The sequence below is a fragment of the Chlorocebus sabaeus genome, chromosome 6, assembly GCF_047675955.1.
Source record: "Chlorocebus sabaeus isolate Y175 chromosome 6, mChlSab1.0.hap1, whole genome shotgun sequence".
Taxonomy (NCBI): domain Eukaryota; kingdom Metazoa; phylum Chordata; class Mammalia; order Primates; family Cercopithecidae; genus Chlorocebus; species Chlorocebus sabaeus.
Window position 1 is genome coordinate 8,468,641 of NC_132909.1, and position 13,612 is coordinate 8,482,252.

Below are 13,612 nucleotides of genomic sequence, written 5' to 3' on the forward strand. Positions count from 1 at the left end.
TTTTTTTTTTTTTTTTGAGACAGAGTCTCACTCTGTCGCCCAGGCTGGAGTGCAGCGGCACCATCTCGGCTCACTACAACCTCCAGCTCCCGGGTTTAAGTGATTCTCCTGCTTCAGCCTCCGGAGTAGCTGGGACTACAGGCGCCCGCCACCACGCCCGGCTAATTTTTGTATTTCTAGTAGAGATAGGATTTCACCATGTTGGCCAGGCTGGTCTTGAACTCCTGACCTCAGGAGTTTGGAACGCCCGCCTTGGCCTCCCAAATTGCTGGAATTACAGGCGTGAGCCACTGGGCCAGGCCCAATTTTGTTTGTTTGTTTGTTTTTATACCCAGAACGCCCTCCAATCCCTCCAACACCCAGCTTCAAATGCCTGGTCCCCTATTGCATGCCTCAGCCCCCAACTCCCAGTCACAGCCCCCAAACCGTCTCCAGGGCCCCTTTCCCCTTCATAGAGACAGGCAGACAACAGACAGACACAGACACGCAAGGTCCCGGCGCTGGCTTTTATTGGCTCCTGGCAGGGAGGAGGTGTCCCAGGTCGGGCCAGGCAGGAGGGGGCTAGGGCCAGGGGAGCTTCAGTCTGCGTGGTGGAGGCTCAGATTCGGAGCTGCAGGGGTTGGTGGCGGTTTTTAGAGGCTGAGCTTGGGGCCAGGGTCCCTGGGTCTGGGCTGGGAGACTCAGTCAGAAATAGGTGTTGCTTATCCTCTGGGACTGTGACGGCCCCTCCCCGGGCTTGGGGGTATGACAGGGACAGAAGCTGACCCGGGGGGTTCCTGAGAGCCCATGAGCAGGAGGATGCCAGGGACCGCATCTGCCTCCTGCAGGGCCTGGACAGGGAGGGGGCTAGACCACGGCGGCCCCTCCTTGGGTCACTGTGTGGGGCCCTGAGGCTGTGGCAGGTGCACGGGGCTCGGGTCACTGTGTGGGGCCCTGAGGCTGTGGCAGGTGCATGGGGCTCGGGTCACTGTGCGGGGCCCCTGAGGCTGTGGCAGGTGCACGGAGCTCACAGCTCATCGTGGTGCCGGGTCAGGTCCTCACCATAGTTGGTGGCCTGACTGCCCACAAACATGTTCCAATTACCCAGGATCTCCGCTTTGCTCAGCCGCCCGTCCTGGAGGGAGGGTCAGGGTTCAGAGGGGACAACACGGCCCTGCTTTCGAAAGCCCTCCCCGCATCCAAGTGTGTCCCCAAGTCTCTGGGACCCTTCTTTCTGGGCCTCTGTCCCTTTCTCTCTGAGTCTGTCCCCGTCTTGGTCCCTGTCCTTCTCTCTTTGGGTCTCTAGGTCTCTGTCCCCCCTCTCTCTCTGGGTCTCTGTCCTCTCTCTCTGGGTCTCTGTCCCCCTCTCTCTGGGTCTCTGTCCTCTCTCTCTGGGTCTCTGTTCCCCCCCCCCCTGGGTCTCTGTTCCCCCCCCCTCTCTGGGTCTCTGTCCCCCTCTCTCTGGGTCTCCATTCCCTCCTCTCTCTGGGTCTCTTTTCCCCTCTCTGAGTCTCTGCACCCCCACTCTCTGGGCCTCTGTCCCTTTCTCTCTGAGTCTGTCCCCCTGTCTTGGTCCCTGTCCTTCTCTCTTTGGGTCTCTGGGTCTCTGTCCCCCTCTCTCTCTGGGACTCTGTTCCCCACTCTCTCTAGGTCTCTGTGCCCCTCTCTTTTCCTCTCTGTCCTTTTTTTATCCCACCTAAAAGGGACCCTAAGCTCCAGGCCCAGGTCTTGCTCATTTATGGGGACTGGCATGCAATGCCCACCCGCCCCTGCCACGGCCCCATCACTGCACCTTGTCCGTGTCGCTCTCGTGCAGGAGGTGGTTGGCTTCCACCAGGGGCTGGTCCTGGGCCGGGGGCAGCACCCAGTGGCCCACTTCACTCCCGTCCAGGTGCCCGTCCTTATTCAGATCCCGGAAGTCCCGGAACTGCTGCCTCTCCGTCTGCACCCACGCCGGCTCCTCCTCCCCAGGCTCAGCGGAGTACAGATCCGCTGGGGGACGGGACAGAGGGGACAAGGTCAGGGGCATCTCTGGGGGTCTAGTGGAGCTGGGGGCTGATCCTGGCTCTGATACTTCCTGAACCAGGCCCTTGAGCAACTCACTACGCTCTCTCCCGCCTCAGCTTCCGCTTCTGTTTCAATGGAATTAGTAACAAAACCTGACTTACAAGCAATCATTTCTGTTACAGGTGAAATTCATTTGATGGGTTGATTGCATGATTGATTGATTTCATTGATACACATGTGAAGTAGTGTGTGCATTGGGCAAGGCAGTGCCTGGCACAGAGTAAGCAATGTCTATGCAGGAGGAACGTGCGAGGATGTTTGGGGCCAGTTAGCAGCTGACAGATATGCCAGGTGCAGTGATGACTGTAATCCAACACTTTGGGAGACCCAGGCAAGAGGGTCATTTGAGGCCAAGATTCAAGACCAATCTGGGCAACATAGCAAGACCCTGTTTCTACAACATTTTTTTTTTTTTTTTTGCGATGGAGTCTTGCTGTGATCACCCCACACCACTCCAGCCTGGGCAACAGGGCAAGATCCCATCTCTTTTTAAAAAAAAAAACAAAAAAACAAAACGTTTTTAAGACGAAATTTCGCTGTTGTTGCCCAAGCTGGAGTGCAATGGCACAATTCTGGCTCACTGCAACCTATGCCTCCTGGGTTCAAGTGATTCTCGTGCCTCAGCCTCCCGAGTAGCTGGGATTACAGGCACGTGCCACCATGCCCAGCTAATTTTTGTATTTTTAGTAGAGACAGGGGTTTCACCATCTTGGCCAGGCTAGTCTTGAACTCCTGACCTCATGATCCACCTGCCTCAGCCTCCCAAAAGTGCTGGGATTACAGGCTGGAGTGCAGTGGCACAATCTCAGCTCACTGCAACCTCCACCTCCCGGTTTCAAGTAATTCTCCTGCCTCAGCCTCCTGAGTAGCTGGGATTACAGGCACTCACCACCACACCCAGCTAATTTTTGTAGTTTTAGTAAAGACAGGGTTTCATCATGTTAGTCAGGCTGGTCTTAGACTCCTGACCTCAAATGATCCACCCACCTCAGCCTCCTAAAGTGCTGGGAATACAGGTGTGAGCCACGGCGCCCACCCCAATTTTCTACATTTTGATATGTTACTGTAGGGAGGAGTTAAGAAATAGGCGCCAGAGCCCAAACATTCAAATCCCAGCCCTGCTTCTTCCCATTGTCTTTAGCAGATTCCTTCAACCCGCTGGGCCTCAGGTGTCATCTCTATAATGGAGGCTAGTGATGCTTTCTGCCTGATAGAGCTGAGGAATGGAAGATGAAGTCTTAATGGGATGAAGTAATTGACAAGACAGGCCGGGTGCGGTGGCTCACGCCTGTAATCCTGGCACTTTGGGAGGCCAAGGCCGGCAGATCACCTGGGGTCAGGAGTTCAAGACCAGCCTGACCAACATGGTGAAACCCCGTCTCTACTAAAAATACAAAATTAGCCCGGCGTGGTGGTGCACACCTGTAGTCCCACTTACTCAGGAGGCTGAAACAAGGGAATTGCTTGAACCTGGGAGGCGGAGGTTGCAATGAGCTGAGATCTGCCACTGCACTCCAGCCTGGGCAACAAGACCAAGACTGTCTCAAAAAAAAGAGAGAGAGATGGGGATAGCTGCCGGCATCTGGGGCCTGTGACCTCCTTGTGTCAGGGCCTGTCCTGTGTACGGGAGAAACCTCAGGGGCATCCCTGGGCTCCATCCAGGAGATGTCAGTAGCATCCTCTCCCCACTAGAAGTGACAACCAGAAATATCTCCAGAGGCCACACTGGGCCTGGAGTCTTAGCTACTTGGGAGGCTGAGGTGGGAGGATGCCTTGAGCCCAGGAGGTCAAAGTTGCAGTGAGCCAAGATCACCCCACTGCACTCCAGCCTGGGCGACAGGGCAAGACCCCATCTCTCTCTCTCTTTTTTTTTTTTTTTTTTTTTTTAGAGACGGAGTTTTGCTCTTTTTGCCCAGGTTGGAGTGCAGTGGCACGATCTCGGCTCACTGTAACCTCTGCCTCCCAGGTTCTAGCAATTCTCCTGCCTCAGCCTCCTGAGTAGCTGGGATTACAGGTGTGCACCAGCACGCCTGGCTAATTTTGTATTTGTAGTACAGACTGAGTGTCACCATGGTCAGGCTGGTCTCAAACTCCTGACCTCAAGTGATCCACCCACCTCAGCCTCCTAAAGTGCTGGGATTACAGGCGTGAGCCACCGCACCCCGTTTTTATTATTATTTTGTTGAGACACAGTCTCACTCTGTCACCCAGGCTGGAGTGCAGTGGCACGATCTCAGCTCATTGCAATCTCTGCCTCCCAGGTTCAAGCAATTCTCATGCCTCAATCCCCCGAGTAGCTGGGATTACAGGCACCTGCCACAAGGCCTGGCTAATTTATGCACTTTTTTAGTAGAGATGGGGTTTCACCACGCTGGCCAGGCTGGTCTCAAACTCCTGACCTCAGGTGATCCACCTGCTTTGGCCTCCCAAAGTGCTGGGATTACAGGCGTGAGCCACCACACCTGACCCTGGCTAATTACTTTCAATTTTTGTAGCTGGGATTAGGGGCGCCTGCCACTATGCCCAGCTAATTTTTGTATTTTTAGTAGAGACGGGGTTTCACCATCTTGGCCAGACTGGTCTTAAACTCTTGACCTCATGATCCACCCATCTCAGCCTCCCAAAGTGCTGGGATTACAGGTGTGAGCCACTGCTCCCGGCCCGACCCCATCTCTTAAGAAAAAAAAATAAAAATGTTCTCTCAGCCAGGTGTGGTGATTCAAACCTGTAATCCCAGCTCTTTGGGAGGCCAAGGTGGGAAGATTGCTTGAGCCCAGGAGTTCTAGCCCAACCTGGACAATATAGTGAGACCCCATCTCTATTTAATAGAGAGAGACAGACACACAGACACACACAGACAGATAGAAAGACAGTGACAGAAAGAAAGAAAGAAAGAGAAAAAAGAAAAGTGAAGAGAAAAGAAAAGAAAGGAAGGAAGGAAAAGAGAAAGAGAAGGAAAGAAAGAAAAATGATTTCTCATGCAGGATATGGTCAGAAAAAATAAAAGAATAAACAATGTTTTCGAACTTAAAAAAAAAATCCCAGCCGGGCGTGGTTGCTCACGCCTGTAATCCCACCACTTTGGGAGGCCAAGATGGGCAGATCACCTGAGGTCGGGAGTTCCAGACCAGCCTGGCCAACATGGTGAAATCCTATCTCCACTAAAAATACAAAAATTAGCCAGGCGTGGTGGCAGGCACCAGTAATCCCAGCTACTTGGGAGGCTGAGGCAGAAGAATCTCTTGAGCCTGGGAGGCGGGAGTTGCAGGGAGCCAAGATCATGCCACTGCACTCCAGCCTGGGCAACAGAGCAAAACTGTCTAAAAGAACAAACAAACAAACAAAATTCCTTGTTAGCTTTCTCCTTGAGTAAGTTTTTTGCCCACTAGGGGCAGGGACAGTGGCAGGGGCCCAGGGAGAACTCAGGGGGTATTGTGAGGGTCCGCCCAACATCCCATGTAACAGGAAACGCAGTGCTGTGCAGACGCAGGTTCAAGACCAGCTTCCTGACCCCCTCCTCAACTAAACATAGCCCCTGAGCCTTGATTTTGTAGAAACTCCAGACCTCCAAGAAGGGACTTTGTCTGTGTTATTGTGTGCTGCAGCCTCAACCACCTGTATGCAGTAGGTGCTCAGTAAGTGTTTCCTGGGCCTGGCACACAGCAGGTGCTCAATAGATGCTTTGATGTCCGGTATACAGTAGGTGCTCAATAAATGTTGGGTGGCTGCATGAACTCAAGCAGTGAGTGCCCCTGCCCCCATGTCTGAGGGCCAATGCTCTGACGATGGGTGATGTATCTCTGGCTGCCCCCACCAATGCTGCCCATGCCTGAGAGAGGACAGGCGTCCCGGGGAGAAATTGGGGCCCACTCACCAATGTACTCCTCCACCTGGACATAGCCATCTTTGTTTCTGTCCAGGTCCTCCAGGGTTTCCTGGGGAGAGAGAGGCATTGAGGCTGGGGGCCGATGCCCCTGGCTCCTGGGGGAGGCTGGACCCCTGGGGCAAGAGTGAGAGGTTCTCTTGGAAATTTAGCTCTGGGCAGCTGTGGGGGGCAGGCAGTAGAGCAGTCTCAAGAGGTGGCATGGGGGAAATGTGCGGGCTTTCTGGGACGTTATCATGATACAGGCACTACCTGCATTTACGGGGCGAGAGCTCGGAGGCCCCAATGTCCAGCAATGCACAGGTTTGTTGCACACAAGGAGAGCTGTCCTGGGCCCCTAATAACTTGCTCAAGCCCCAGCAAACACCCTTGAAGGGGAGAAGCTCCCTTACATTTTAGCAGAGCCTAGAAACTACCTCTGCTTTATGTCTGAACATGCTGTACTTTGGGGGTTCTTCTAACACACTTGACACCTCTGCTCCTTGTTTTTCTGCCCTTCTTGAGCAAAATGACTTTTGTTCCCCAATTTATATCCAAACTCATTCACTATAAGACTGTGGGGTGGGCTGGGCTGGGCACGGTGGCTCACGCCTGTAATCCCAGCACTTTAGGAGGCCAAGGTGGGACGATAGATTGAGCCCAGGATTTCGAGACTAGCCTGGGCAACATGGCGAGACCCTGTCTCTACACAAAATTTAAAAATTAGCCAGGCATGGCTGGGCACAGTGGCTCATGCCTGTAATCCCAGCATTTTGGGAGGCCGAGGTGGGCAGATCACGAGGTCAGGAGATCGAGACCATCCTGGCTAACACGGTGAAACCCTGTCTCTACTAAAAATACACACATACACACACACACAAAAATTAGCCACACACGCCTGTAGTCCCAGCCACTCCGGAGGCTGAGGCAGGAGAATGGCGTGAACCCGGGAGGCGGAGCTTGCAGTGAGCCAAGATCGCACCCCTGCACTCCAGCCTGGGCGACAGAGCAAGACTCCGTCTCAAAAAAAAAAAAAAAAAAAAAAATTAGCCAGGCATGGTGGCATGCGCCTGGTGGTCTCAGCTTCTCAGAAGGCGGAGGTGGGAGGATCACTTGAGCCCAAGAGTTTGAGGTTGCAATGAGCTGAGATCGAGCCACTGCCCTCCAGTCTGGGCAACAGAGTGAGGCCCTGTCTCAAAAAAAAAAAAAAAAAAAAAAAAAAAAAAAAAAAAAAGGAGGGAAAGAAAAAAAACCTTCTTCTACAGAACAAAGCACATTTTGGTGTCAGGTATGGTGGCTCACGCCTGTAATCCTAGCACTTTGGGAGGCCGAGGTGGGCAGATCCCCTGAAGTCAGGAGTTCAAGACCAGCCTGGCCAACATGGTGAAATCCCATCTCTACTAGAAAAAAAATACAAAATTGGCCAGGCATGGTGGCTCATGCCTGTAATCCCAGCACTTTGGGAGGCTGAGGTGGGCGGATCACCTGAGGTCGAGTTTGAGACCAGCCTAACCAACATGGAGAAACCCCAGCTCTGCTAAAAATTAGCCAGGTGTGGTGGTGCAAGCCTATGATCCCAGCTACTTGGGACGCTGAGGCAGGAGAATTGCTTGAACCTGGGAGGTGGAGAGTGCAGTGAGCCAAGATCACACCACTGCTTTCCAGCCTAGGTGACTGAGGGACACTATATCTCAAAAAAAAAGAAAGAAAAGAAGTTGTATAGGGTGGGGCACAGTGACTGTCTGAGGGAAGGCTGGGGGCCTGGACCCCAAATGCGAGCACAGGGAGGGGGAGGCCAGACGAGGAGAGATCAGACCCCAGGGGTCTGTGAGTGGAGGTGGGAAAGGTCACCCTCCCTTGACCTGTGCTTGTGGCCTGGGTTCCCTGGCAAGATGCTGGAGAGCCAGGTGACTGCCTGCCCCAAGATCCGTGCTGGGAAGCAGGACCGGAACCAGAAGACTGGGTTCCCAGAAGGGTGTGGGGGGTGGGGTTCCCCAGCCGCCACTCACAGCAATCACGATGTCCCTCATGTGAGGGAACTCCTCGGGGTGCAGGAAGGCCGTCAGCTCCTCCCGAGTGGCCATCGAGTCCCCATCCTGGTCGGCCACCCGGAAACGCCGCTCGTCCCGAGCCAGCATCTTTTTGTAGGTCTCTGCGTCTTCCACGTCATGGAATTCTTCACCTGGGGAAGGAAAGGTCTCAGTGAGATGAGCTTTAATGGAGGAAACGCCAAGCAGGTTAAAACAAAGTAAATCCTACTGGACTACAAATATTTCTGTGGAGTTAATAATAAGTATATATCAATAGGCTGGACGCGGTGTCTCACGCCTGTAATCCCAGCACTTTGGGAGGCTGAGGCTGGCGGATCACTTGAGGTCAGGAGTTCCAGACCAGCCTGGCCAACATGATGAAACCCCATCTCTACTAAAAACACAAAATTAGCCTGTAATCCCAGCTACTTGAGAGGCTGAGGCAGGAGAATCGCTTGAACCTGGGAGGCGGAGGTTGCAGTGAGCCGAGACTGCGCCACTGCACTCCAGCCTGGGCAACAAGAGTGAAACTCCCTCAAAAAAAAAAAAGTATATATTGATACTTTATATATAATTTGTATGTATATTTATTATATAAGTATATAATATATAATACATTATATAATATATTATTAGTGTGTATATATATTTATTAATTTTTAATTTTTTTTTTTTTGAGATGGAGTCTCGCTCTGTCACCCAGGCTGGAGTCCAGTAGCCCAGTCTCGGCTCACTGCAAGCTCTGCCTCCTGGGTTCATGCCATTCTCCTTTTTCAGCCCCCTGAGTAGCTGGGACTACAGGCACCCGCCACCGCGCCTGGCTAATTTTTTGTATTTTTAGTAGAGATGGGGTTTCACCATGTTAGCCAGGATGGTCTTGATCTCCTGACCTCGTGATCCACCCACCTTGGCCTCCCAAAGTGCTGGGATTACAGGCGTGAGCCACCACACCTGGTCAATTTTTTTTTTTTTTTTTTTTTTGAGACACAGTCTCCCTGTGTCACCCAGGCTGGAGTGCAGTGTTGTGATCTCGGCTCACTGCAACTTCCGTCTCCTGGGTTCAAGCGATTCTCATGTCTCACCCTCCAGAGTAGCTGTGGTTACAGGTGCCTGCCATCACAGCCAGCTAAGTAATTTTTTTTTTAGTAGAGACGGAGTTTTGCCATGTTGGCCAGGCTGGTCTCTAACTCCTGATCTCAAGTGATCCACCCGCCTCAGCCTCCCAAAGTGTTGGGATTACAGGCATGAGCCATTGCACCCAAGCTATATAACATATTATATCCACACAATAAATTAGCTAACTCGTGAGAGATTATATGCTAAGCTCTTTATGTAAAATACTGCATGTAATCATCACAAAAAGCAGGTACAGTGGGTTTTTCCATGTGTTCTACTTTCTGAATGCAAAAACTGATTCCCGGAGAGAAGAAATAACTGATCCAAGGGTGTGGAGACAGGAAAGATGGACTTTAAGTTGATAGTAGCCCTTTTGGCCCCAGACTGAGGCTGTGATGGGGTAGCTTACAGGGACTGAGATGGCTTGACTGAGAGGAAGGGAAGGGCATTGTAATTGGAGGGAACAATATGGGCAGAGGGTAGAGGTTTGAGGAGTGTGGTGAGTTCAGGAAAACCACAGAAGATCCATTTGGGGCAGAAAATGCAGAAAAACAAACCTACAGGTGGAGATGTCCGGGCTGAGGAGTGGGACTGTCTCCTGGGGGCCCAGGAAGGGGAGGGAGGGGCAGAGTCAGTGCTGGGTGTGAAGACTCCCCTGGAGCCCTGTGGAAGACAGGCTGGAGGGGGAGGCTGGGGCCAGGGACAGAGAGGAGAGGAGGGAGGGAATGAGGGCTGTGTGTGTGTGTGTGTGTGTGTGTGTGTGTGTGTGGAGGGGTAGGCCACTGGGGCTGGGGCTTGGGACAGAAAGGAGGGATCTGAGAGTCGGGGGCAGAGTAACTGGCTTTGGGGTTCTCAGGATGATGTCACGGAGGTTAGGGGTCAGGATGACAAAGCATGGAAAGTAGGTGTCCTTGGCCGTGGATCTGAAGTTCCCTAGTCATACTGTCACATTGTCATAGAGGTGGCGGGTCCCAGAATAAACTCCCTGAAGGGAGCCTGGGTAGCTCAGTTGGTAGAGCATTGGACTTTTAATCTGAGGGCCCAGGGTTCAAGTCCCTCTTTGGGCGTGTTCAGTGGCTTTTAGCACCTAATTCTGACTTCATGTTTGAAAAAAAGATCGTTTTTAGTATGCAGCTAAATACCAGAAAAATAAGCAAACGAAAAACAAAAAAGAGAAGCCAGAGGTGAGAAAGTGAAGATCTCAGTGATGGGCTCCTAAAAGTGGGTAGAGCCTGGTTAGGGGCCAGGGACTCCGGGTAAACGGGTTCAGGTTCTCAGAATGAGGCGGTCCAGAAGGTCGGGGTAACGTTGTATGGGGAGCAGGGTCGGGGGTTCGCCGCGTACCGGGCGCGTAGTGGCCATAGGTGGCGTTGCGCAGCTCCTCCCAACCCACACGCCCGTCGCGGTCCGTGTCGTACGTGTCCCAGGCTGCGCTCACCGAGTCCCGTATGTGCCGCTGCTGCGTGTGCGCGATCCACGCGCGAAGCTCGGCCAGCGATACCCAGCCGTCGCCGTCCCCCGCGCGGTCCATGCGGTCCACGATCCGCCTGCGAGCCGGGGCGGGCACAAGTCAGTCTCTGGTCCCGCCCCAGGCCCCGCCCCTCGCACGGGGCCACGCCCCCTGGGACACATGGGATCCGCGGGTGAACTGGGGAGGGACGCGTGTCAATTTCGGGACCAAACCCAGCGGAGGACCCTCAGCCTAGGGTCCACCCCCGGGACAAGTCACGCCCTTCCTGAAAACGAGCGGGCCTGCTGGGAGCACTGCGTGGGAGAGACCTACGACGATGCAGGGCCACCCTCTCCGCGCCGGCCCCGCCCTCGGCCTGCACGTGCTGCACCTCTAGCTGGGCTGAGCTGGGGTGGTGATGGGGAGCGCGGCGTCGCACTGCACCCCTTGCCAGGGGGACCCTGTTCCAAGACTGACTTTGAACCCAGACAGCCACGGCCACACCCCCGAGCCCCGGCTGTCTTAGGCCCCGACCCGCCCCATACCCCGCCCCCTTACCAGGCTGCGCGTGCCAATTTCAGGCTCCTATCCCTCCAGCCCTGCCCTGCGCTGCGCCTGGTGGCTTTCTCCTGCCTGCTCCCGGCTGAATCAGGCACTGCCCGAGGACCATCACCCGCAACCCCAGGGGCTCGGTCTCTCTATACCCCTCCCCATGCTCCTCGGGGCTCCTGTGCCCCTCCCCGTCACATGTCAAGCCACTTAGGTTCCATCTCGCCCCTTCTCTCGGGCCACGCTTGTCAGCTCCCCGGCTCTTCTCCTCTCCATGTCAGGCCGGTCCTCGCCCAATCTCTAATTAACAGAGACTACATGGAGCCCTCCTCCCTGTCACCGTCCCTAGGCCCCCGCGGCCCCCTCCCTAAGGTCGAAAATCTGAGACAGAAAAAAAAAGAAAGAAAATCTGAGACAGCAGAGCCCTCTCCAGGCCTGCCTGAGTCACCGCCCCACCTCCCGCACCAGGTGGTCTCTGCTCCGGTCTGTCAAGGGCCGACTCTGTCCCCAGATTCACACCCTTCTCTGAAGTTACTGCTGTTGTTAAGAGCTTGGGCTCCACAGCCAGATATTTTAGGTCCAAATCCAGCCACTTCCTCTTACTGGCTGTGTGACTGTGGGCAAGTGACTTAACCTCTCTTGTGCCTCGGTTACCCCTCTGTAAAATAGAGAGAAAAAATGGTACCTACCCCAAAAGGGCAGTTGTGGGGAATAAATGAGTTTGGCCATGGAAAGCACTTAGGACAGGACAGGCGTGGTGACTCACACCTGTAATCCTAGGCTTGGGAAGCCAAGACGGGCGGATCACTTGAGATCAGGCCTTCCAGACCAGCCTGGCCCACATAGTGAAACCTCATCTCTATTAAAAACACAAAAATTAGCCGGGCGTGGTGGCCCGAACCTGAAATCCCAGCTACTCGAAGGCTGACACGGGAGAACTGCTTGAATCCAAGAGGTGGAGGTTGCAGTGAGCCGAGATAGTACCACTGCACTCCAGCCTGGGCAACAGAGCGAGACTCCGTCTCAAATAATGATAATAATAATAACATAATAGGCCGGGCGCGGTGGCTCACGCCTGTAATTCCAGCACTTTGGGAGGCCGAGGTGGGCAGATCACCTGAGGTCAGGAGTTCAAGACCAGCCTAGCCAACATGGTGAAACCCAGTCTCTACTAAAAATACAAAAATTAACTGTGCGCAGTGGTAGGTGCCTGTAATCTCCACTACTTGGGAGGTTGAGGCAGGAGAATCGCTTGAACCCAGGAGGTGTAGGTTGCAGTGAGCTGAGATTGTGCCACTGCACTCCGTCCTGGGCAACAAAGTAAGACTTTGTCGCAAAATAAATAAATAAATAAATAAATAAAAGGGCCAAAGGTCCTCTTCATGCCTCAATTTTAACTTAATTTGCTTTTCCCAAGGAGAGAAGGTAGAATTTCATTTCTCACAAAGAACTGAAGTTCAGTCCACGCCATTTCTCTGACCCCTGTCAATACCCCCGCAACTCTCTCCCAAACCCCACCTCCGAACACGCCCCAACCGCGTGTCTCTCCTACCCCAGACGGGCCTGGCTTTCCTCTGGGGTGAGTTGGTCGAATTCCTTGGCCACTTCCCGTCCCAGGAAAGCCTCATGGTCGTACTGGAAGTTCCCGTGGGAGTCATCATGGGGGGCGTCGCTCAGGGGGGCCGCCTGGTGCACCCTCCCCTGGCCATGAGGGCCTGCGTCTGGGGACGGTTTCCCCTGGGCCCCGTGCCTCAGGAGCAATAGAAGCAGCAGAAGCGATGCTCGCCACATCATCGGTCCCTGGGGAGTGGCAAAGGCCAGGGGTCAGGGGTTACAGGTATGAGGACACGGGACAGGAGAATGGCGGGGTGGAGGGGTTACCTAGGACAGGACAGGGAGATGGAAGTTGGCTACAAACTTTGGGGCTCAAAAAGGGCGGGCGATGGGGGAAAACAGGGCGTGATGCTTAGAGGTAAAGCCACCTATGGGTAAAGCCACCTTAGAGGGACGGACTCTTCTGACGGAGTCTCAGGGGGTCCCAGACCTGCGAGGGGGAATTTCAGGGAGAGACGTGGCGCACATCCCACGCAAAGTACAGGGCATAGTTGTGGCCAGCCACAGGTCAGGGAGGCTCCCCGTCATTGCTCCCAGTCCAGACCCTGATCCTCGACCCAAGCCGCCCCGAGCCGCCCTGCCTGGACTGAGGCCCCCCACCCACTCCCTTTACCCAGTCATGCAGCTTCGTTCCGCTCTCCACGCTCGGCTCTGCGTTCCCGCAAAAGTGCCCAATTCGGCCGCTCTCCAGTCAGGCCCCGCCTCTGGCTGCGCAGAGCCCCGCCCCCCGCCCAATGAGTTCGCACGAGCGACTCACGGGGCGGGGCCAACGAGTGCCTGGAAGGCCGCAGGCGCCCCTCGCCACGTCCACAAAGGAAACCGCGGCCTGACCGGGGAAGGCGGGTGGGCGACGCCGCAGTGACGCGGCCGGGGAGAACTACAACTCCTGTCAGTCGTCGCGGCACTCTGCCGTCCACCTCCAGCTGTTCTAGCCCCAACGCCTCA

At 54.4% G+C, this 13,612-nt stretch overlaps 1 protein-coding gene and 1 non-coding gene across 2 annotated transcripts; one reads left to right on the forward strand and one right to left on the reverse strand.

Annotated features, from left to right (window-relative positions):
- Positions 1-487: 487 nt before the first annotated feature.
- On the reverse strand, positions 488-13,409 carry RCN3 (reticulocalbin 3). Its single transcript, XM_073016189.1, has 7 exons — positions 13,281-13,409; positions 12,606-12,853; positions 10,399-10,601; positions 7,918-8,090; positions 5,921-5,981; positions 1,772-1,971; positions 488-1,114 (listed from the first exon to the last, which is right to left on the reverse strand). Exons 2-7 carry the CDS (start codon positions 12,845-12,847, stop codon positions 1,007-1,009), a joined length of 987 nt encoding a protein of 328 aa, XP_072872290.1. The 5' UTR covers positions 12,848-12,853; positions 13,281-13,409; the 3' UTR covers positions 488-1,006.
- TRNAK-UUU (transfer RNA lysine (anticodon UUU)) lies at positions 10,049-10,121 on the forward strand. The gene has a single exon. It is a non-coding gene; the product is annotated as a tRNA-Lys (tRNA).
- Positions 13,410-13,612: the final 203 nt, after the last annotated feature.